Source organism: Gopherus flavomarginatus, chromosome 12 (assembly GCF_025201925.1).
Source record: "Gopherus flavomarginatus isolate rGopFla2 chromosome 12, rGopFla2.mat.asm, whole genome shotgun sequence".
NCBI lineage: Eukaryota > Metazoa > Chordata > Testudines > Testudinidae > Gopherus > Gopherus flavomarginatus.
In genome coordinates, this window is record NC_066628.1 from 50774358 (window position 1) to 50798869 (window position 24512).

A 24512-nucleotide genomic window follows, 5' to 3' on the forward strand; every position below is an offset into this window, starting at 1 on the left:
GTGGAGGGGCCAGGCACTGGGCAGGGTGCCCTGCCCAGCCCGGGGACCCGCTCTGGCACCAGGGACACCGTTCAGAGGCAGCCCGGCTCACGCCAGCCAGCTGCCCTTTCACACCATGACAGGGGTGGCATTAAAACCGGCCTCTCTCTCTCTGAACTAGAGTTACTGTGTTTCTCTGCTGACGGGGCAGAGGCCAGCTGGGCAGGCGGGGGGCTCACCCAGCGCTGCGAAGTCCATTAACCCTTTAGGTAAGAGGGTCTTTCAAACCTCCCCCTCCCCACACCCCAAACCAAACTCTTGGTTTAAATAGGTGACATTTGCAGAGTTGCCAAGGTGACGGTTGGTTCCCCCTGCCCCCCCCCCACCTCCCGTGTCCAGGGAGATCAGTGAAGATCTTGCTCTAGCCACACAATCTTCTTCTGCTCATTGGCGATGGCTGCTCGCACGGCACCGACAAGCGTGTCCAGGTCGCTCCAGGTGTCGGGGGTGACGGTGCCGTACAGGCAGGGCACTTTCTCCAGCTGGGCCTCCTCTCTCCGCACACAGTCCAGAAGCTGCTCCTCTGTCGCTCCGAGGCGCTGCAGTGCCTTCCTGAAACAAAGCCCGCGGGAGACTCCGTGAGGGGACGCCCTGAGCCGTGTGACCAGCACAAAGCCGGCTAGCGGCGGAAGGGGCAGTGGTTGAAAAACTCTTGTTGACTTTAGAGCCAGGATTTCACTGTTTGTCCAGGGGCTAGAGAAGGGGATGGAGTCAGGACTCCTGGGTTCCAGGCCTGCCTCCTGCTGGGAAGCATGGCTTAGTGACTGTCAATACACCTAGAGGGCAGCTGGGAGCCCGGACTCCTGGGTTCCAGTCCCAGCTCTGGCTCTGACGAACCACCTGAGCATGAGCATTTTACCTGCCGTGCACAGGTTGGATGATACCTGCCCTGGGGAAGTGCCTTGAGTCCCCCCAAAACACGGGGCTGTAGAGCCCACAGGGTTATTGTTCGAGGCCCCTGGTATGGGCGCGAACATTCCCTCAGCCATGCACTGGGGAAGGGCTCACCCCGGCCAGGCTGCTGGGTGCTATTGGACTGTATGTACATCAATCACTAGTGTAGCCAACCTCGGGGGCACCCTGTGGCTCATTCGCATCCCCTCCGCTGGGTACACACAGGCATTCAGCTGCTGCAGCCATGGCACGAGGCACCCAGGGGAGGGCAGGCCCAGGCCCCCATTCCCCAGAGCTCCAGCAGTCTCCGGTGAGCAGGAGACGTTTGCCCTGGGCGGGGCCCGGAGCCCGTCTCCGCCCAGAGTGATACGTGGTACGTACTTGAGCTTCTTGGCACTCTTCTCGCTGATGGAAATGAGGAGAAGGATGGGATAGATCCCCGCGGCGTGCAGGGCTCGCACGCACTCCAGCCCCACGTCCAGCAGGCTGTGCACGTCCTAGGGGGAGCCGGGGAGAGAACGAGGGGCTGACACCAAGTGGGCTCACCATGGGAAGGGACAGGCGCAGGCCAGGGCTGGTGCTGCTGGTGACCCAATAGGCCCTGGCAAGAGCCAAAGAGTCTGTGGCCAGGGAGCATCACAGAGCCCATTGCTGTGCTCTGGATACAGATTCACCCTCTGCTCCCCAGCGGGGGAGCTGCAGGCACTGGGATTAACGGACGCAGATGCACGGTGGGGTAGTGGGGAGGTTTGGCAGGTCTCAGTACAGTGTCTGTAGGTGCCTCTGTCCCATCTGCTCCTAACCCAGACATGGCAGGTGCCCCTCCTACCTGCGGGCCCTGCAGCTCTCCCTGGGCAGCCTTTGAGGGGATGCAGGTAACAAACATCAACTGACCTGCTGCAGGTTTGAGACCAGAAACCCTTCACTCTTCTCCCATCCTTCCCAACTCCACGCTGCCAGCTGCTGGCTTCCCGGTCAGGGAAGGCTCCAATCGTCAGAGCCCAAAGCACCCATCTCAGTCCCTCCTGCTGGCCCAGTGTCCCAGCCTGCCCCCAGCCCCACACCTGTTACCTTCTCCAGCAGCAGCTGAAGCACTTGGCATGTGACACAGCAGCGATTGTCCAGCTCCCTCTTTCCCCGGACCAAAGTTCCTTTCTGGGTTGTGCATTCGGCCTCACACAAGAGTCCTGGGTGGAGGGAAAGTGGGGAAGGTGCCAAGTGAAATAACCAAGTCTGATTCACGGGAGTGGCCTCATGGGGTCTCCCCCCACATCATGCCACCTCAGGCAGCATGGGCCTCTGGGGAGAGACTCACCCAGCAAAGCAGCGTTGGCTCCTGTGACAGTGTGAGGGCACCGGGGATGTGAACTCACAGCACTGACATGCTCTACCCAGATGTGGGGAGATCAGGGGGCTTCAGTGGCAGGGCATGGAGGGAGCGGGGTAGCAGGAAGCAAGCCCTGACTGCTGCCAGCCCTGGCACCTGGATCCATGCCCCTGCGTGAGCACGAGGGATGGGAGCCTGCGCGCAGCATGGCCCCGGCAGGATGTCCAATGGTGAGAGGATGCAGCAAGGACGTACCTGACGGGCATTTTTCAAAGCCCTTGGAGAGGCACAGCTTGTCGCTCAGGATCTTCCCCAGCAGCGTGGGCACAAAGAGAACAGGGCGCAGCTGGGCCAGCTTGTGGGGTCTCACCAGCGTGTACGGCATCAGCGTGAAGCAGCTCCCTGCCTGCAGGCAGATCTGGGGGCAGGCTGGGCAGGCACAAAGGGACAGCAGGACGGGCAGGTGAACCCAGAGCACTAGAACCTCTGTTGCTGCCAGGCAGCTACAGGGCTGGGGTTACGCTGAGGAGGCGGATTCATGGCAGCTGGCAGGGGCCTGGCATCAGCAAAGGGAATGCAGTGGACAGCACTGTGGAGCCCTGATCCCAGCTGACTGTGACAGCAAGAACAATCTAGCCTGTGCCCTTGTTCATCAGATGCCTGGTGGCTCTAGGCTGGATTTCTAGGGGGGCTAGCGCTGGGATTCACCTGGCCAGCCCCAAGAGGCAGGCTCTGGGCTCTCTGACAGCTCTAGCTAACTGAACGCACCGTCCGCCTGGTTGGGATCGTAGACGTTACAGTCGATGGACGACCACAGAGGGTTGATCTTGCTCTTGTCTGTGCTGATGATCCGCACCAGCTTTGGCTGCCCCCCTGAAACCTGCAGGTGAGAGAGGAGAGGCCTTGAGTTAGACTCCAGGGATGCAGGGCAGCCCCCTCCCACCACCGGTGAGATGCCAGCCCTGACACCAGCTCAGCCAACGTTCAGCAGCTGTCTGACTTTCTGTAAACTGGTCTGATGGATGCACCAAATGGTTGTTCACCGTATGCCAAGTGGCGGCCCCCTGGATACCACCCAGCCCACCGTGCAGAATTAAGCTCCACCCCTGGGCTGCCCCAAGTCCATGACATGGCATTCAGTGCTCAGACGACTGTTCCATTCCTCTCTCCCCCATGGCTGCAGCGCCGCTGCAGGGCCCTGCTCAGAGGCCAGGGCACAGAAAGTGAATATTTCCCCAGGGATTCTGGACACACAGTCCTCCAGGCCAGGTCCCCTGAGCCGAAAGTTCTGTTACCTTACGAGCAGATGTGGTCTGCTGGGCCATGTCCTGGATAAGGCCGATGAGCCGTCGCTGAGCCCTAGAGAGCAGGAGAAGCAGAGCATGGTTTGTTAGAGATGGGATTAGCTAGCCCCAGGCAAGGGGGCAGGTATCTCAGCCAGTGAACCCTCCCCATGCAGGCCGGGCTGCTGCAGCCACATGCTCAAGGCCATAAAAGGGCCACTGACTTGGAGCCAAAGAAAAGCATCAAAGAGTCCAGGACACAAGCAGAAAGCTGGCTGGGCTGGAAAGGAGCCTGGCAGAAGATGGGCCTGTCTGTGCCATGCCAGAAAGAGGCACTAAATACCCTGAGGCAGCTGCAAAAGCAGCAGGAATATTAATCTGGGGGACAAGACTGCAGGCATCTTGGAGGTTTCGATGGACTGCAGCCCCCCCCAGTGCTGGGATACGTCTGTCTGATGAGCCCAGGATGCCCCTGCTCTTGGTGGGTGGAGGCTGAGGGGCAGGGGGAGGTATCTGGGGCTGTGCCACACCTTGCAATGCCCAAGAGGAGCTGTGCCCAGCCTTGCCTGAGCTATCAAAAGCTGTGCTAGGCTGGTACCACATGGGCACATCTGTCACTGTCAGCAGCTGTGCCAGGCCAGGGAAATTCTCTTTGCTGCATGGGACCATGCCACTCCCTGGCAGGACTGTGCTGCATGAAGGGGATTGTGCAGGCAGCAGCTCCCCCCGGCACAGCTGCACAGGCCACTCACTGGTAGTAGTTGGGGACGATGCCTGCATCCATGTCCTTCATGCTGTAGGGATTCACCTGGCAGGCACTCCACTGGCTCTTGCCCTGGAACACGGTGTCTGTGACGTGGAGGATGTCACTGCACTGCACCGGCAGCTCCCCCGCTGCCTTCCCTTCCAGGGCCAGGTTAGCCCGGATGTAGAACGAATCACCCGAGGTCACCACCTTGTTCTCTAGGTCAGTCACCAGCCTCTTGTAACCTGAAGAGCAAGAGAGGAGGGCAGCAGGGTGTGGGAGAGATGAGTATGCAGCAGGGCATGGGCAGGGGAGTGTGCAGCGAGGAGGGGATGCATTGAGTCTGGGAGGCCGTGTGGATACAGCAGGAGGGACTGGGGCAGACCGGAAGGGATTACAGGGTGGACCGTGCAGGGAACTGAAGCAGGGAGATGGGAGAGGGATGTGCCAATGAGCAGCAATTGCCTCCAGGGGTCCCTTGGCAGAAGGCTGCAGCCCTTCCCCACTGCACATGTCTGGAGGAGCCGGCGACGGTGGATGGATGCAGTCTGAGGAGGGCACGAGAGGGACTTACCCTCCATGTTCATTCTGACAGACAGGCAGCAGAAGCCATTCACCCTCTTCAGGACCCAAAGTGCCTCCTCCAGGGTTGCATCTTCCAGGATGGCCTTGAATGCTGGGTCTGTGACTTCATAATCCACCTGCAGGGGGCAGCAGGTGCAGAGAGACAAGGTGGGCTTAGCAAAGAGAACGCTCACCTGGGGGCCCGCAGCCCCGTCCGGGAGAGATGCACATTCGGGGAGAATGAACTATGCCCATCTGCTCCCCAGCTCCCCGAAGGGGTGGGGCTGGGACGCAGGGTCATGAGGGGTGGAAGCAGAGACCCGGCTATTCAGGAGTGAATTGGAAGGACAGACTGGGCCAGCAGGACACTTGCATGCAGCCGGTGCCATTAGGCACAAAGCAGCCCAGCTGCAAGGCAGGCAGCAGATATACTGGGTCCAATCAGTCTGTTAGCTGGGGTCTGGACACCAGCCCCTCAGGTGCAGGTGAACAGGCACTTGCGAGCTTCTGGCATCTCACACTTGCTTCCCCCTACCAAAATGCAGCCACCCAAGGAGGCAGGGGCGGCTCTAGGTATTTTGCCGCCCCAAGCATGGCAGGCAGGCGGCCTTCGGCGGCTTGCCTGTGGGAGGTCCCCGGTTCCATGGATTCGGCAGCATGCCTGCGGGAGATCCGTCAAAGCTGCGGGACCAGTGCACCCTCCGCAGGCATGTCGCTGAAGGCAACCTGCCTGCCACCCCCGCAGTGACTGGCAGAGTGCCCCCCGTGGCTTGCCGCCCCAGGCACGCGCTTGGCGTGCTGGGGCCTGGAGCCACCCCTGCCACGAGGGGAACTTGGCAGTTGCCCAGAAGCACGACCCAGCTCCTTAGGGCAAGAGTGGAAAGCGATCTCCTTGCTGCATCGGAACCGCTGGGCACATGAGAGAGGACGAATGGGGAGACCTCGGCTGGAGTGCTGGGTCCAGCTCTGGACATCTCGCTTTAAGAAGCGTGGACAAACTGGAGAGAGCCCAGAGGAGAGCAACAAAAATGACCAAAGGTTTCGAAAACCTGACCTATGAGGAAAGGTGAAAACTCTGGGCTTGTTTAGTCCTGAGAAAAGAAGCTGGGGGGATGGGGGACCTGATACCAGTCTGCAGCTGTGTTAAGGGCTGTGTGGCAGTGAAAGGGATCGATTGCTCTCCTTGGCCACTGAAAGTAGGACACTGAGTAATTCGCTTAATCTGCAGCAAGGGAGAGTTAGGTTAGCTATTGGGAAAGACTCTCCAGCTCTAAGGCCAGCTCAGCACTGGCACCGGCTTCCAAGGGAGGCTGTGGAACTCCTGTCATTGTAAGAACAGGTTAGACAGACCCCTGCAGGGATGGGTGAGGTGACCCTGGCCCTGCCTCAGGGCAGGGGGATGAACTACATGGCCTCCTGAGGGTTCTTCCAGCCTTACGTCTTTATGATTCTGTGAATGTAGCCGTCTGAGCTGGAATTCAGCCAGGACACCGGGCACCCGCCGTGGTCTAACGAGATCCCATCAGTCAGGACCTTGGCTTGGCCGCTCATCTCAAGAGCAGCACTTACAACAACTCAGCACCAGGGAGATGCCAGGCTTGGTCATTTGTTCTGGGCCTTAGTTCAGGGCAATGTGACTGCTGACAAGTGTGAGGGACTAATGAGAGACAGGCTGAGAGGGAGAGAGATGGGGTGGGCGGGTGGGCAGGCGGGCACAGACAGGCTGAGAGGGAGAGATATCGGGCAGGAGGGCGGGCACAGACACAGGCTGAGAGAGAGAGATATCGGGCAGGAGGGCAGGCACAGACACAGGTTGAAAGGGAGAGATACCGGGCAGGAGGGCAGGCACAGACACAGGTTGAAAGGGAGAGATACAGGGCGGGAGGGTGGGCACAGACACAGGCTGAGAGGGAGAGATACGGGGTGGGTGGGTGGGCACAGACACAGGCTGAGAGGGAGAGATACGGGGTGGGTGGGTAGGTGGGCACAGACACAGGCTGAGAAGGAGAGATACGGGGCAGGCGGGCAGGCACAGACAGGCTGAGAGAGAGAGATATCGGGCAGGAGGGCGGGCACAGACACAGGCTGAGAGGGAGAGATACAGGGTGGGCGGGCAGGCACAGACAGGCTGAGAGGGAGAGACATCGGGCAGGAGGGCGGGCACAGACACAGGTTGAGAGGGAGAGATACGGGACGGGCGGGCAGGCACAGACAGGCTGAGAGGGAGAGATAAGGGGTGGGCAGGTAGGCACAGACACAGTCTGAGAGAGAGAGATACGGGGTGGGTGGGCACAAACACAGGCTGAGAGGGAGAGATACGGGGCGGGCGAGCGGGCACAGACACAGGCTGAGAGGGAGAGATACAGGGCGGGTGGGCATAAACAGGCTGAGAGGGAGAGATACAGGGCAGAGAGGCGACATCAAGCCCCTTACCACCATGATCTGACTGCCTGGGGACAGAGACATCTCATCAGCAACTGAGCCAGGAGTGACCCTGTGAATGAAGATGCCTGTCTGGTTGCCCCCGATGATGCTGATCTGCTCCAGCAGGGCATTGCCATGGAAGGCAATGGTGGTGATGCGGCTCAGGATCCGCCGTGCAGGCCGCCGGCGAATGGGCGTGCTGGGGAGATACTTCATGTGAGGCGGCGGAAACAAAACCAGTTCCATGCAACCCCTCCTCCACCCTGCACCACCCCACTTCCGCCACGGTTACTACCTTGTAGGGGGTTCACACTAAGGGCCCGGAAGCGAAGCTTCCCCCTGTCTGTGCTAAACACAGGACAAGGTGTAGCAAGGAACCAGCGATAGCTAGAGGCAAAGCTTCATAGGTGCCGAGGTTTGCCGGGGGTCAGCCCCCACCCCTCCTCTCTCAGTGGTGTGTAGCCCCGTGCACACGTGTGGAGGAGAGGTGTGTGTGGCCCGTGGGCTGTGGCCAAGTGACTATGGGATTCCTGCCTTCGACAGTCCTCGCTCAGGAACAATGGGACTGCAGCAAGCTTGGGCGTGAATCTCCCCGCATTAGCCTGCGTGCTTGGTCTGGATGCTCGTGTGCACCCGGCTGACGTGCACTTACAGTTTGTCAGAGCCCCGCGATCTAGTCCACTTTGAACTGGATGAAAGGCAGCAGCAGACCCTCTGCTGAACAGAGGGAGAGCAGCACTCCTAGAATTTCTACCCCAGAGCTGCTGCATGAGAGCTCAGCGCATAGAGAGCGAATGCGAGAAAACAAAGAGGAGCTCTGCCCAGGGACAGCTGCGTCCTCGGAGCTGGAGGCCTAGGAGTTCTCACCAAGATCCAGAGATGAGGCCCTTACCCTGCTTTATTCCAGGCTCCGGGAGGGCACTGAGCCCTCCCTAATGGGGGGCAGAAATCCGTGGGCAGCGTGACGTACCTCTCATCTAAGGCGAGCGGACGGGCATTGCCCTCTGAAATGAAGGACAGTTTGAACCAGTGGAGGCAAAGGGACAAGCAATGGAGGATGAAGAGGCCCCTTCCCTCAGTAGCCCCCCCTCCCCCCGCACCCCTCTGTGGCAGCCTGGGCAGGAGGCAGGGTCCATTGCTAGCATCACACACATTTGGCTGGTGAGCCCAGAGATCAGCTGTCACCCAGTACAGATATGGCCCCCGGAGCCACCTGCATCCATCTGCTGGGCTCCTTGTGGTGATGGTACCTGGGCTGGGAGGGCCTGCTCTGCAGCAGAGGATCCCAGACTTCGGTCATGGTGGCCTATTAGTGCATCAGTGGGGGGGAAGGGCTGGAGTGACAGACAGGGCGAAGTCACGAGACCCTCAGCTGCACATGGAAACAAGGCTCTTGGGTCATGCCCCTGGGTGATGCAAACAGACAACAGAGTCTGCTCTCAGCGGCTTGTTGCCAGTAGGGAAAGGAAACACCCACCGTCCTTCTCCACCATCTCATAGTTCAAGTCAGATGACTCTGCCTTCTCCCCTGAAATGTGATTGAAATCCACCTCCAGGAACTCCTGGGAGCTGCTGCAGGGGACAGGAGAGAGGGGACGAGGGAGGTCAGCTTGTGCAGAAGAGAGGAACGTGCTCCTCCCACAGCATCCCGCTACCCAGGTGCACAGCTGGAGAGACGGGGAGCCACACGGCCCAAGCAGGCTGGGTTTCAAACAGCCTTGGCTAGTGGTTAACGGAACATATAGCCTGGCACTTGGGGGCAATGCCAAGCAGAAGGCCCTGCAGCATGAGCAACCCTGTGCCCCACGCCCCACCCAGCAAGCGATGTGCTGCTAGGAACAGTGCAAACCAGGGCTGCAGTGTGTACCAGGCGATGGTGCTGCCCTGCAGAGGCTGGAAGAGATGAGGAAGTACCTCGTGGAGAGGGAGCTCTCTAGGCACTCCTGCGTGGCTCTCCTCTGCAGGGAGAGCTTACAGGGCGGGATGGGGCTGCACGACCGGAAGCTCTCTGGCAGCTCGTGGCTCGTCCTCACGCTGAAATCTGAGCACAGCTGCAAGGGAGGGAGCCATTAGCGTGACTGGCCATTGCTAACCTCGCTGTTCATTCCCATGCCCGAGCCCTGCGTGCCAGGCTCATGCCCATGGAGCTGTGGCCAGAACAAGACGGGTCCTGCCCTCCCCTCAGCAGTAGGGCTTGGTGGGCCCTGCCCTCTGGCTGTCAACATGCCACGAGGGGAACACCCAGGGGGAAAGGAGCCTCCCCAGGGCTGCGTGGGGAGACACGGGGCTGGGGATGGCAAGAAGGGTCCCACACCTCGGACACACTGAGGCTGCCCTGGCTCTTGTCCCCGGGGCAGAGGGCGTGCATGCGCACCAGCCGCTGTTTCCTCTTCGGCCACTGCTCCTCAGGCTCCAGGCTAGTGAGACCTTCCCCCTTCACCTGCCGAGCAAGCAAACAGCACAGAGAAGGGGGTCATAAAGGGCGGCCATGGGCGACTGGTATAATAGGCTTGGGAAGGCTGTGCCTTCCCAAACAGCCCCACATGGCCCAGCCCACGCTCCGCCCCAAGGCCCCCTCCTGCTGCCCAGGCAGGCTGCTCCTCCTCTGGGAAGGGAAGCCTGCAGGGGCTGGAGATAGGGCAGCTGGGACGGGGCTGCCCAGTGCTGGGGGGACCCCCTGTGCTGGGGCCACACAATTGAGTGCTCCCAGGCTGAGGGGGAGGCCACATGCCATCCGCTGGGTGCTCTGGGGCAGAGCTATGTACCGCCTGCCCGCCAGTCCAGTGCTCTGGGGCTGGAGGCACCCGGGTGACCCATAGCAGGGGGGGGTGCTTGGGGATGGAAGTGGGGCAGGAGGGGGTGAGGCCTCTGGTGGAAGGGGTGGGCCAGGCCAGGGGCTAGCCTCCCCAAGCCTGTTGTTCACCCACCGCCCATGAGGGCCACTTCCCACGCAGGAAGAGGGTGCAGGACAGGTGTTACCAGACGGGCTGACACGGGGATCCAAGCTTGTGCCCATCTCCTGGGGGGGTCTTGGCTGGTGGCCAAAAAGCTGTGATCTGGCCTCTGAGCTGGGCACAGGAGCAGCTGGATTTCACAGGAGCTGTGCCAAGGCCCCAGCCTCTCACCCCGTGCACCCTGCTGCCCACCTCTGCCTGCTGCTGACTGGCCTGCTTCCTCAGCTCACAGATCTGGTCCGTCAGCTCAAAAACTTTCCTGCGGAGGGAATCCTTCTCCAACAGGTTCTGGGAGATCTCCAGTTGGGCCGTGTCCCTCGCGCCGTATGCCTGGGGGGACAAACACATCAGGGACGGGAGGTTTGGAGCAAAGTGCCGGTGATCCCTGGGCGAGGTACAGCCGGGTGCGGGAGGCAGACACTGATGGTGTAGCCAGGGCAGAGAGCGCAAGAGACCGGCTCAGGGCTGCATGACTTCATGGAGAGATGGGGGAAGGGGAAGGAGGCCATAGCTACAAACAACGAGCAACCCAGCTAGCCAGCTGAAGCACAGCCCCACGGCACATGGTCACTGGGCTCTGAACACAGCCACAAGCCCAGCGAGCGGAAGAATCTCCATTCACTGTGGATCGATCGATCCCAAGGCCAGCAGAGACCACTGGGACCATGTGGTCTGACCCCCTGCATGACACTGGCCAAAGAGCACCCCCAAAATCAGCCTGTGCGCATGCAGCCACTTTGTTCAGCACCAGGGTCTGAACCAGGGACCTGCAGCACTGACAGCACCAGCCACAACAACTTGAGCTAAGGAGCCCAGCTGTGTAGTGGGCAGGTCCAGAGGGAGACCCCCCCCCCCCAGCAGGGGATATACATGCAATCAGCCACGCCCATACAGAGAAAGGCCTCCAACCGCACCCAGCCAAGCAGGCAGGGACCCCTGGGTACCTGATCTCGCTCCTTCTGCAGCTCAGCCACTTGCCCCTGCAAGGCACTGATTTTCTCCTTGTAGATCTCACAGTCCACTTTCATTTTGTGACACTCCATCAGGGTGTGCTCCTTCTCCTCCCAATACTGGAGGGAGACACAGAGAGTCAGGTGGGCAGCAGGGAGTCAGCAAAGGGGACAGGTGAAAGCCCCCAAGAACAGTTGTCCCGCCCTGAGGGAGACGGATCCTGGATCTGGTCTTCCAAGGTTACCTGCAGTCCCCAAAGAATCCCTCCTGCATAGGGAAACTTGGCCAGATTTCCATGCTGTGTGGTGAGGCAGGGCTTTCACCCATGTGGCTAGTGGGGCCAGGCATTAAGCTAGGAAGGCCAGCCAGAAGACGACACCCCATGGTGTGGGGAAGGAGGTTGTGAGAAGCTACTCTGCTCCATAAACCTCGGGTTTGTCTTTGATCCACTCCTCGTTTTAGGGGTGATTCCTCCCCGCTCCAGCACCTGTTACCAACAAGTAACCCAGTTCCTCAGGACTGGTAGCTCTGACCTGCTTGCGCTGATTCTCAGCGATCACTGCCTGCTCCCTCAGTGAGTGGATTCGATCAAGGAGCTCCTGTTTGCCCTCCAGAGCCTCATCCAGGTTCTGCTCCAGGATATCCTTCTGCACCTGGCCAAGCAACACCAACTGGTTAGCAGGGCTCCCCCAAGGTCAGGAACGAGGATGCCTTTATGCATCCCAGCTAGAACTAGGGGATCTGCCTCCCCAGCAAACCCTGTTCCCACCAGGCACCCCGTGTCTCCCGAACTGTCCACAGGAGGGAGTTTGGAAGGGGGAGGCTTTACCAGGCTGAAAGTCTCCAGCACCACCAGTGACTGGAGCTTCTCATTTTCCTCCCTCAGCTGCAGCAGCTCATCCGCCTGTGGCTGCAGATCACTGGGCATGCGCAGGGACCTCTCCCTCTCACAGTAGGACTCCACCCTGGCTCGCTGCAGTTCCTGCTTCATCAGATACAGCTGCCAAAGGACAAAGAGAGCACAGGTCCCTAACGTTACACTCAGCTGCGTCATGCCAGCTACACTACGCCCAGCGTTTACTCTAGAACCCAGCATCTAGAGTGGGAACGGCTGCCTTGTTGTGTGCACAAAATGTTGCATTTTTGGGAACACAACTGTGGGCCATGTTCTAGAACCCCAACTTGAGTGTTTACACCAAGCTGAGAAGACCACGTTAACTGCTGAAAGGACGAGATTGGTCTGTTTTGCTCTAGAACAGAACCCCCCTGACCATGACTTTGGAACATGGGACTGTGTTCTAGAATGTGGCACACGGCTTGCTCTAGAACCCAGGATTCTACATTAGCTCTGTAACAGAGATTAGATCATTCACTTTAGAACCAGGGGCGGCTCCTGGCCCCAGCACGCCAAGCGCGTGCTTGGGGCAGCAGGCAGGCTGCCTTCGGTGGCTTGCCTGTGGAGGGTCCGCTGGTCCTGTGGCTTTGGAGGACTTCCCGCAGGCTTGCTGCCAAAGGTAGCCTGCCTGCCGTGCTTGGGGCAGCAAAATTCCTAGAGCCGCCCCTGTCTAGAACACAGCCCTACCCCACTTCATTTTAGAGCATGTACCCCACTCTTTGTTCTAGACAGCTGTCTTCTCTCTTGGACATGAGACATGTTTATAAAGTGCTGATGCAGGGAGGAAAAACGATTCTCAACTCTGAGCCAGAAATGTCAACATGACTCCTTGGGGGGTTGTCAGCACTTCTGTTACTAAGGTGATTTCAGATTCGATGAGCAAAACATAGTGGGGGGATCCCACCTCTCCAGACTGTTTGAAGGGCCTTTGGCACCAGTCTGGGGGAGGTTTGCCAGTTTTGGTTGGATGTGTTCCTGGAGGTTTCATCACATGATACAGTCAGGGCCGGCACTTCCATTTAGGTGACCGCCACCAGGATTTGGGAGGGCAGCCGGCTGCTCCGGTGGACCTCCCGCAGGCGTTCCTGCGGAGGGTCCGCTGGTCCCGCGGCTCCGGTGGAGCATCTGCAGGGACGCCTGCGGCAGGTCCACTGGAGCTGCGGGACCAGCGGACCCTCCGCAGGAACGCCTGCGGGAGGTCCACCGGAGCCACAGGACCGGCAAGCAGCAGAGCGTCCCCCGCAGTGTGCCACCATGCTTGGGGCGGCGAAATGGCTAGAGCTGGCCCTGTGCCTAGGGTGCCAAAAATCCTGGCGCCGCTCCTGGATACAGTCTCTAATTAAAGGTTGTTCTTTAATTCCTGGAGGCTCCAAGACAATCCTGGAGGGTTGTGAACCCTAGTGGGGGAGCGAAAGCCCAGCCTTTTTGCTTTGTTCAATTTTGTATTAATTTCCCAAGGATCAAAGGTGTAACTCATGTGAAAGGTCCAACACGTCCAAGAGCCACCTGTGGAACGCCAGTAAGGAACACACTCCACTCGAACCCCTGGGAGCCAGAGCAGAGTGACCGAACCCCACACTGCAGCCGGGCAAAGAGAAAAGGGAATCCCAGTTCACACCGTCCAGGGGCCTGGGTGGGCAAGTCAGTGTCACCCTCGTATGGTGCGTCCACTGCCCCCAGGCCTTCCTCATACACCACAGAGGTGGGGTAGGGTGCGCATGGCCCCGGGTGCTGGCCCAGCCATCCGCCCTCTCTCAGGCAGCACTCGACAGGCTGGGGGTGGAGATCTAGGATCCCGCCAGCCCTGCCTGCTAGGTGCCTGGGGGACAATGAAGCATACACTGTGCTGTCATGAATGGCTTGGCAGGGGCTCTGGTACGAAGGGGACGACTGGGTCTGGATACTGAGACCAACAGAAACTCACGACCTAGAGTTAACAAGGAAGAGCCCTACAGGCCCCAGGGGGTACCCTACCCCAGTGCCCCAGCCCACCAGTCCCACCTCCTTAGGGAAGCCAGCTATTGAGTTGCAGGACTGTTGGGGGCAGTCGATGTGCCAGCCCTAGGGGAAGAGGGGCACTGAGGGCCGGATATCAGCAAGGGCTGTAGGGTGAAAAGCAAACCCAGCCAGCGGGGCCAGATGTCCCTGGTGGGACGTCCATGGCAGGCAGCGCTGCCCTGGGCACTGGTGCTGTGACGAGGTCCCCGAGGCCGCCTCTGAGCAGCCTGGGGTTGTGCTCACCTCCTCTTGCAGGCCCTGGCTCCGCGTGATGGCCAGGTCCTTCTCCTGCAGGGCGTTGGTGTAGTGCATGGACAGGTTGTACATCTCATCCTTCAGCTTCAGCACCTCGTGGAAATGGGAGCTGACCTCCCTCTTCATGCGGTTGTGCTCGGCCTCGATGCCCCGCAGACACTTGTTCTGGGCCTCCAGCTGGGACACGTGGTCTTTCAGCTGGCGGCAGTGGTGCAGCAGAGACACCTTCTGGTGCTTCTCCTGGGTCAGCTCCTCCTGCAAACTGTTCACGGCCTTCGCCAGGCACTCGGTCAGCTTGGACGTCTCGATCAGGCCTGCGGTGAGGGGAGATCAGCTCTGGCCTGCATGAATCAGCCAAGAGACCTCCCTAGCCCATGCTCTATCGTCCTGCATGCCAAGCGCTTCCGAGCAGGCTCTGAGCCCCAGACCCCTGCTCACCCCGGATCAGCAGCAGGGACGGGGCCCCGGCTCACTAGTCGCCGTATACATTTCACAGGAGCTCCCACTTCCTAGAGGCAGCCCAATGCCCTCCCAGGACTTTGCCTATCCCCTCCCCGGTGCTCCCCAGGGCAGGGAGAGCAGAGGGACGTCCCTTCCCTAGCAGATAAGCCGGGTGATTTATGATGGCTGTAGAACATTGTCATTGATGATTTTTGCTGTGGTAGAGCCTACAGGCCTCAGTCAAGGCTTGGTGCCCTGTCGTGCTGGCTGCTGTCCGTGCGTGTAATGAACTGACGGTGCCTGTCCCAGAGACGCCCATAGCTCACCCCTCGGCTCTGCCCTGGTCCGTGGGCTGGGGGCAGTTTGCTCTGCCAGTACCATTGCAATAGTAGCCAAGGCATTTTATGGACACAGGTTACGGCTCCTCCTCTGTATTCCACCTCATGCCCTCCACATGGCAAGATTGTGGCCTGTGTCCAAGCAATGTCGTAATTACGACCGCCATGCGCTGGTGGAACGACCCAGCTCCAGTCCCCGGACCCAGGCAGAACAATAGCGACTAACGAGTTAGGAAGCAGTCTCCCGCTGTCCTCCCGTGCTGCCTTGCAGTGAGGACTCGCGGCTGGGGGTTCCCCTCACAGCTGGCCTGGCTCAGAGACAGCTCCAGCAGCAGGGGCCGACTTACCACTGAAGTTGCTGAGATCAATGGAGGGTTCCAGGCCAGTTATCAGGGTGTAGGTGTCGGGGTTGTGAAGTTTCAGGCTTTCCAGGAAGGCCAGGGCTCCATTCTTCCCCCGGGTTTTCAGAAGATCCAACATGTGACCTAGAGATGGGTTAGAAAAACACAGGCCCGCTGACCACAGGCCTAGCAGGACCCAGAGTGCCCCTGGAGCCAGATGTGGGGACACATCCCCGCAAAGGCCTCGTTTTCGGCTCCGGCTAGTGCCTGGCTGGGCCGATGGCCATGCAGCTCTCTCCAGGCCTGTATCAAACCCGCTCTGTGAGGCCCACATTAATTAGTCACCTGACACAGTGTAAAGAGAAACAGAAGTAATAGATTGAGGCCAGGTGCACATGGGTGGAGCTGGGAGGGGGGATTCTCATCCCAGGTCTGCCCACAGGCACCAGCTGGGCACGTCTCCATAGCAAGATACAGCAGAGCAAGCTGTGAGCACCCCAGAAACGGTGAATGCATGTAAACATGGACCAAGCCGAGAGCCTTGTCCCCAGCGCTGCCTGCCGGGGCGAGAGGTAACACCCCGGGGCGCCACACCGGGAGCTGCTGGCAACATGTGAGGGCAGCAGGTGCCGTTGTGCACCCAGGCAGACTCTCAGCAAGCCCCGTGCTGCAGGAAGTGCACTGCCAGGCAGCAGCCCCAGGTTCCAGGGCTGGCCCCAGTCTCTTGCTCCCTATGGGAAGATGAAAGAGGCGGCGCATGCAGGAACGGCTGGTCTGAGCTGCGGGCTAAGGATCAGTGCTTAGCAGCTCTGGAGGGGATCCCAGCCAGCCCTTGTCCATGAGCAGCAGCTCCAGGATGGGGCCCTCAGGCCGCGGCAGTGACAGGGGCCCTCAGGGAAGAACCCTTGTCCCAGACACTCACCCACTCTCATGGCGCTGTTGGTGAACTGAGGGCCATGCAGAACCTCCTCCTCATCCAGCTGGTCCAGGACCTTGGCCTGGCGCAGGTAGGGGGTAAGCCGGTTTGGGCAGGTGCTGCGCACAATCCGGTAGCGATGGCTCTCCAGAATCTCCCAGAGCTGCTCCTCATCCAGGTCCCGGAGCTCTGTGTCTGCCTGGCAAGAGACTGCCATAGCAGGGCCTACCAGGGGCAGAGGAGGGATGGAGGTGAGAGAAAAGCAGGAGGAAGAGAAGAGTGATGCTGGTGAAAGACCAGGCCCAGCCCTGGAGGGCACATTACGGGTTACCTATCAGCGGTCGCTGGGAAGACAAGATTCTTCATGGTGGTTTGGGACAATGCGGAATAACTATAGAACTGGAGAATTAGGGTTAGCATAAATCTCTGTGTTGCACATGGCAGGAAGCCTTGACGATGGCGAGATCTAAGGCCAGAAGGAATGATGGAGGGAGGATGTCTGGTTCAAAGACTGACTAAAGAGAGAAGGGGAAGGTTCTAAAAGGAAGGCCTCTGGCTGGCAGGGGTGACCACAGATGATTTTAAACAAGACAAAAAGAATCTGTCTTAAAATGAGCCAGAATGGCCCTTCCTCCCCCCCCCCGCCACCAGCCTTATCTGACCCATAAAGCCCATGTTAACCAGGTGTGGTGGAAAACTGTTGGTCGGCAAGAAGGAGGTGTACAGATAAGGAGCAACGGTTTTGAAAGAAGAAGGATGTAAATCTGGACAGATATTGGAACTGGAGCTGGTTGTTAGCTAATGTGGCAATCGGCTGTGGCAGCATTTGTTAGCTGAAGGGTATAAAAAGCGTTGGGAATCTGAGGGTATTTTGTGCTGGAGCATGCCAGGATGGGACGGTTTTCCCTAGGTCGGCCTGTTTGTCAGCATACCGATCACACGCTTGTGCACATTGTTACTGGGGTAACTGCCATAGCAGGGCCTACCAGGGCAGAGGAGGGATGGAGGTGAGAGAAAAGCAGGAGGAAGAGAAGAGTGATGCTGGTGAAAGACCAGGCCCAGCCCTGGAAGGCACATTACGGGTTACCTATCAGCGGTCGCTGGGAAGACAAGATTCTTCATGGTGGTTTGGGACAATGTGGAATAACTATAGAACTGGAGAATTAGGGTTAGCGTAAATCTCTGTGTTCACCCAGGCCTTTAGCTCTTTAAACTCACACTTGGCCTTGGGAGACACCCATAGGGCAGCAGCAGGGCTCCAAACTTGGCCTCCTCCTGGTTCCTCATTCCAGGAATAACTGTGGGAGTCTCTGCTGCTTTTTAGGCTTGTGGGCAGGGTTAGAGCAATTGTATAAAATATCATTTGGCCCTTGAACTTAAAGGCATTTGTGGTTAAATTAGTGTCTGGTGGGTTCCCATGTTAATATTAATCATTTTTAACATTACTAATAATTCCACCTGACAGGAAATGATGCACTGCTGCTCTGCAGTGTCTAGCAGCTACCATGTTCCACCCCAGAGGCAGCTGCCTGCCAGCAGCAGGTGAAGTGATTCTGACACGCACAGGCTGCACAGCTCTGGATATCCTCCTTGCTATGATCAGAGCCAACAGCATGCTCATCCCTATATATACAAACCAGGGAGGAGGGCACGGTCCCAGCCCCAGCCCCAAGGCACCTCCATTCTTAGTCCTGTCAAGATGGGAGGCACCAGATAACCATAAAATACCCAGCAATCCTCATCTGCCCAGGGTTCTGGCCCCTGGTTCACATCTTTCCAACAGTTCTGGCCCAGTTATTTTCAGCAAGGAAAGAACAGTGAAGCAAGAGGAAAGTGAGGCTATTTAAAGGGAGAAAAGCAGCATCCCCAGAGCGCCAGGAAGAGGGGCCCTAAGCCCGTCACCAGAACCCTGCATTCCTGTCCTCACGCCCCATGGCCCCATACCCCTGAGCCCTTTCCCAGGGTCCCGACCCACTGGGGCTCTCGTCTCAGATCCTGCAGCAACAAGAACAGTATAAGAACCTGACCTGACCTGTTTCTTCTCTGTCTGGGGGGACCTGGCGTCACAGCCCAGGCCGTGGGTACCTTGCTGTCCCAGGGAAAGGGTCCCTGCCCACCCCTGGGACACAGGAGATGGAACGAACCCACCAGTCTGGTTTCCCTCTTCCCCTCCTGCAGCCAGCAGTGCTGGGCTGGGATTGTGCGGAGCAGGAACATGGCTCTGCAGTGCTAGAGAAGCTGCTGCTCTGGTGTGCGGGTCCCTTGCCCAGGGCATGGCTGGGTCCCAGCTGGTGATTTTCCCCTGGGCTCAGAGGGGCACAAAGTCCAGGGGGGAGGGAAACGCCTCTGCTCAGGAGCAGGGACACGAAAAACTTTAATCACATGAGCCTTGCTGGTATCTGTAGCAGGGCAGACAAGGAGCCCCGGGGGCCGGTGCCAGCCAGGGGGATGATAAGCACAGCCCAGCCCTGGCTGCTGGTGCAGAGGCACTTGCCCTGGGCCAGCCTGGGCCCCACTCAAAGGTCTCGGGGGCGGCGTCGCGTGATGATGGATAGGGTGGAGGAAGCAGAACCTGCTCACCTCCCTCTGAAGCCTGGGAACTGCCCCCTGTGCAGAGCTGGCTCCCTTGCCCCTGACTAGGAGAGCTGAACCAAGGAGGGGCAGGGGAAGAGACCCAATCAGGGCCTCCTTGGCCCCATGCGGGAGCAGTGCAGGGAAAGCAGGAGGCCTGGGAGAGCAGGCCAAGGGTGGGGTTGTGCCCGGACTGTGAGGGTGCAGGTGGAGGCATAGGGGGGTGGAGCAGGGGCCAGGAGAAGTTAGACCTCACGTCCTGCCTCCCTCCATGGCTCTAGCCAATAGGCCATTTCTCTTCCTGTCCAAAGCTGCTGGGAGCTGGTGAGGGCAGCCACGCTCCGCCGGGCATTTGAGTGAGGAGTTTTTGTAGGCAGGCCCCTGTGTGAAGCACTTGGAGGTAAAGGTGTTACTGGCAGTCGTGTGCATGACTGTGCCTTCGCACCGATACCAGAACTGTCACTGCACGCGCTGGTGACGCCACCTCACTCTCAGTGCCCCAGGAGCATGAGGCTGAAAAGAGACCCCCCCTCCCTGCCTCGCCTCTCCATAACGGCGAGAGCTCACAATGCTCATCTCCTGCGGCTCCCAAACAGTCCTCCAGCAGAGCCAGGGCAGGCCAGCCCCGACCTTCCCGCTAGCTCGCCGGGGCGCACACCCGGCCTTCCCCCTAGCCTGTGGGGCACCTTTCAAGCTAGCAACGCCCACGCAGGCTGAGCACCAGCACAGCGGTAAGGAGGCAGCCTCTCCTGCTTTCACCCAGGCCTTTAGCTCTTTAAACTCACACTTGGCCTTGGGAGACACCCGTAGGGCAGCAGCAGGGCTCCAAACTTGGCCTCCTCCTGGTTCCTCATTCCAGGAATAACTGTGGGAGTCTCTGCTAGCTCCTGGCAGCAGCTGCCTTGGAGGCTGGGTTCCAGGGCCCAGCAGCTGTTAGGAGGAGTGCCAAGAGGCCCTGGCGTAATCCTTTGTTTTGCTCAGCAACCAGCAGTCTTCAGGCTGGGGGTGTCACGGGGAAAGGAGTACATCAAATGATCTGCAGCTGAGTGTCTCCTTACGTATCGACATACCGGTACCTGGGCGCCTGCCCACACGCTCAGGTGGACGGGGATTGCACACAGGCTTACTGAGCACTTTACAGACATCAATCAACCCCCACCCCTCCCAAGCCAGACCCCTTTAAACATGTTTAGTCAATGACCCGTGTTTCCCAATGACACATTGCAGGAGTCAAATGCTGAAGCTCTGCATGGCAGGAAAGACTCAGCGTCTCCTCAAGGCAACTAGGAAATCAGCGGGCTCCAACTCTCAAACTTGTGAAGGGACCTTTGAGATCATCTAGGCTGACCCCCAGTACAGCGCAGGCCACAGAACCTCAGCCAGCCCTCCTGCAGTAGACCCTAGCCTCTGGCCGAGTTACTGTCGTCCTCAGATCACAGTTTAAAGACTTCAAGCTCAAGCTCTCCAAGGCAAGATGGGCTTGGAGGTGCTCGAGTTAGAACAGAAGCTGCGGGAAGGGCTGAGAGTCAAAGGAATCCTGGCTCAGGCTGGGTACTACAGGGATGACACTGGTGCCAAGGGATTCTCCCCTCGCGAGCCCTGGGATCTCAGCTCAGTGAGACACCAAGCCGGAGCAGCTAGGTAAGGAGGTTAGTTCCCTGAACACTGGAACACACGAGAATGCTAGGACTGGGAGCCAGGACAGCGAAGCTGTTCTCAGCTCTGCCCCTGAATCACTGACTGACCTTGGGCAAATCAGCCTCTCCGGGGCTTCATTTCACCCCATGCCCCCTACAATGGGAGAGTGATGCCCAGTTCCCAGGTCACTGCCAGGGTAAAGTGCTGTGGGGCTGAAGGGGAAGGGTCTCTTCTCCCAGGTGGGATGCTCTGGCCCCAGTGAGGGAGTGTCCCTCAGCTCCTGGATCCACTCCAGCCACTGCAAGCAATGTGGCCTTTGCCCCCAGCCTCCTCTCTCAGAGCAAACTGGCCCTGTTAACCAGCCGCCTTCCCACCTTAGCTCCAAGAGCGCAGAAGCAGAAGCCAAGGTGCTGGCAGCCCTACCTGTCCCCCGCTGGGTGTCCGCGCTGAGCCCTGGGTGTTCAGGCTCTGGGGCCGTGGCAGCAAGTGATACTGGAGGAACAATCGGCTGCAAAGCAGGTTTGTCAAGAGGGCTGAGTCCTCCAAGGGAGATGAGACATTTGCCCATTCAGAGGCAGCCAGCAAGCAGAGCCTGTTTCCTCCCAGACAAGCTGACAGAGGTTGGATAAGGAACTAACAGCAGGGATAAACAGTCCCTGTCCAGCATGGCAGAGAGCTAACGGGGGGGTCCCTCCCCCCAAGACTGCTGCTGTTTAATTTATCAGCGAGGGGCAGGGGTGAAATGAGCAGAGGACTTGACTACTTTGGTCAATCGAGAGCAGAGAAGGAACTTGTGCTGGACCTCCCAGCGCTAAGGGAATAGGCAGCACAAGAGGCGCCAGGTGGGGATGATGCACCATGGTGGGAAGACTGGAGCCATTCATATGCCTAGATCCAGCAGCTCAGGCAGAAGGTGAAGCTAAGAGCCGGGGAAACTCTCTCAGTCCCTGTCCCCATCCTCGCCTGCCAACCAGCTACACATCACAAAGTGAGGAGAGGTGGGGAAGAATATAACCCTTTCAACACCAAGCCTCTGGCTGTTAGCGTGGAAGAGGCAGCACTCCCAGGGTTAAGGACAGGAGCACAGGCTTTGCTGCACCTGTTAGAGATGGCAAGTTTTCTCCCCAGGGATTACAGCTGGCAGATGATGCTGGAGCAGCAGCAAGGCCTGGGCTAGCTGGGATTTTAAAACAGGAAGTTCAGCCAGGTTCCACAATTGTCTTCACCTATCACTGCAGTTCATCTAGCCCCAGCCCCGCAGGCACTGGGGCAGCAGCCACGTACAGGACTCCCAGGGCTACGTTCAGGGTCACAGCTCAACGGAGTTTCAGTTGGGTCCCCACTTCTCCCATTCTGCTACAGTGCGTGTCACACATACTTATGGGCCTGTTCGCCAGCTCAGACTCATTCCTATGGGAAAGGCTTCCCCACCCTCCTCATCCCCCACTTATCCAGCAAGCTCTGAACTTGGCCCAGGCGCCGACACCGTTCCCCTCTGGCCTTACTGGGACACAGTCAGAAACATCTCATCACACAGCTTTGGGGATGGGACTCTCCCCGTGGCTTTTGTTTTTTTTTTAAATTGACTGCTTGCAAAAAATTCCTATTTTGGGGCAGAGCTCCCTTGCTGTATGGTCCTAGCATGTCAGCTGTTACCAGCCCCTTCCCCTCCCCACTGCCATGTACAATGCTGGAGAGACCACCACCCAACCTGCTGGCTGGTGCTGATCTGTGCACACCCAGCTCAGCTCTGCCGCTGCCGGAGGTAAACAGCCCAGGTAAGAGCCTGCCCGTGGTGTCGTGCTGCCATGGCATGAGACAGGAAGTGCATCCGACCAGCGACACCACAGTGAAACTGACTGCACCCAGCGCTGCCCAACGCACAGGAAGCAAATAGTTTCCCTCACTCCTGTGCCGTAGCGAATGGGTTTAACCAAAGCAGCCCACCGAGAAGAACAAGTGAGGGTGAGGACAGCCCATTCCAACTAGACGTGCCACGACACCAAGAATGCCAGGCAGGTGGGGAAATCCCACTTGGCATCATCTGGAACTGCCGAGAGTTGCTCCTCCTCCGTGGCGTGGAAGGGCAGGTCAAGTTACTTACTGGAAATCCAGGGTTGCGACAGACAAAAGAAGAGATGGCACTATGCCAGGGTGGAATCTGTGCCAGCGACCCGAGAATAACTCAAGCACCTAGAGTTGCCTATCGAAACCTGCCAGAAGGGATCCAGAGCAATTGGTTTCTTAGAGGGATCTTCCCATCAAAACAGACCAGAATAGTCCTGCCTGTCCCCATGCCCTGGCAGAGTCATTCAGGATAGGCTGTTACCTGGTGAGCATGGGCTCCCGGGCAGGGTCCAGGGGAATTGCTTCTGGGGAACAAGGTCTCTTTGCAGCGGATTTTACTCTGGGCCAATAAAAGGTTCACGGGGCTTCACTCCAGCCTCCCTCCCCAGCCTTCTCCAGCTCAGTACAGCATTTCCGACAGCTTGGCTGGAGCCATCTTTGCCCTTGCCCTATCGGAGGGATGAAGGTAATAGGGGCATTCTCCTCTCTCCGACCGGGTATGAGAGTACTATGACCCCGTCTCTAGGGATTTTGAGTGAAAGAACAGAACTCTGCAGCAGGGCTATAATCTCTGAAAAGCTAGGGCAGGGAGCCAAGAAGACCCAGAGAAAGGTGGTCAGTTTTCTTTACATTCTTTAGTGCTTCTGCACAAGGGCAAATGGCAGGAAGTTGACTGGCTGCACAGGAAGGATTTTGGGAATAGACGGCACAAGTGGCTGCTGTGAGTTCAGTGACCTCATGTGTATGACCTAGCTACGAAGCATGATGCAAATTCACCTCTGTTATTACACATGCACCCCCAGCACTGTACCTTCACCCTCCCAGCGAAGAACCCCACATCCCAGCAATGTCCATCCTCTGCCACCCAGGCTGTTTGTCTTGTAGACACGAAGGCCCTTGGGGTAGGGCCTGGTTTTTCTCTCCGTCACACCGTGCTGAGCACAATGTCTCCTCTGACAAACGAGCAGAACCACGGTATGGCTCCCACAGCGCAGGGGACAGCTTAAGGGAACATTTAGCCAAACATTAGGAGCTTAGAGCCTGATCCACATTTGGCTTTGAAATATCAATGCACAGTGCTGCCAGCTGCAACACGACGTTCAGCGCAGACTCTGGGTGGATGTGGCTCAGGAATGCAGCAAGCTGGGGGGGATTTACGTGAGTGATGAATTCCAGCTCCTCACCGTCAGAGCGAAGCATCCTCTGGGCTTTGGATCCTAATGTCCCTCTGTGTGTCAGCTCTCTGGACTGGACAAGCGCTGCAGAAACAGCCCATTCCGCGAGAAACACTTTACCAGGCAGGAAAGGAACCTGTTAACAAGCCTGGGCTACAGACGGCATTTATGTTTATCTTTTACCTGTAATCTTCCGGTGCCAAGCCCTCACACTTGCTTTTATTTAAATCTTTATCCCAAGCTTTGTGAAATGCACTTCTATCTGGCTTTAGCATAACCCCGTCTAAGTGCCTGGTGCGAAGGAGAGTGCTGAACTGAGGTGAAAACAGAAAGCTAAGCTGCACTGCTTCCATGGAGGCAGCAGACCAGCGCATACTGTGGGTGTCCCGGAAGATAGGAGCAGGGGCCCGCGAGTGTAACAACGTGGGGTGTGTAACTTGGTACTCTGCAGGGGGAAAGAGCCAGCTCGCGGAGCCCGGAGTGGAAGCCTGTGCTGCCAGCTGCCGGGGGCTGGGAAGCGGTTCTCCTGGTGGGCAGACAGGGCTCTCTCCCGCTGTGAGCATGGGACAGTGATTCACAATAGGCACCTTGGGTAGACTGAAAAAAATGTCATATGTAGGGCCAGCTACGACAGGACAGTCCTGGGGAGAAGCCAAGAGTCTGCCACCAGGGAGCCTGGGGACCAAGTCACCTCCT

General features: G+C 58.4%; 1 protein-coding gene across 10 annotated transcripts; it reads right to left on the bottom strand.

Annotated features, from left to right (window-relative positions):
- Positions 1–33: 33 nt before the first annotated feature.
- On the bottom strand, positions 34–24510 carry CARD14 (caspase recruitment domain family member 14). 10 transcript variants are annotated; one of them, XM_050921063.1, is made up of 21 exons: positions 23826–24510; positions 16372–16590; positions 15456–15593; positions 14318–14643; positions 12011–12181; positions 11715–11834; positions 11175–11300; positions 10402–10560; positions 9591–9716; positions 9191–9327; positions 8754–8848; positions 8169–8280; positions 7286–7475; positions 4863–4989; positions 4296–4533; positions 3556–3619; positions 3029–3140; positions 2516–2689; positions 2005–2120; positions 1315–1430; positions 34–591 (listed from the first exon to the last, which is right to left on the bottom strand). In XM_050921063.1, exons 1-21 carry the CDS (start codon positions 23839–23841, stop codon positions 384–386), a joined length of 3090 nt encoding a protein of 1029 aa, XP_050777020.1. In that variant the 5' UTR covers positions 23842–24510; the 3' UTR covers positions 34–383. The 10 variants fall into 10 exon arrangements, with proteins under 10 accessions (XP_050777020.1, XP_050777016.1, XP_050777015.1 ...); XM_050921059.1 differs by lacking the exon at positions 23826–24510 and adding an exon at positions 18393–19705 and having other exon boundaries at positions 11715–11828; XM_050921058.1 differs by lacking the exon at positions 23826–24510 and adding an exon at positions 18393–19705.
- Positions 24511–24512: the final 2 nt, after the last annotated feature.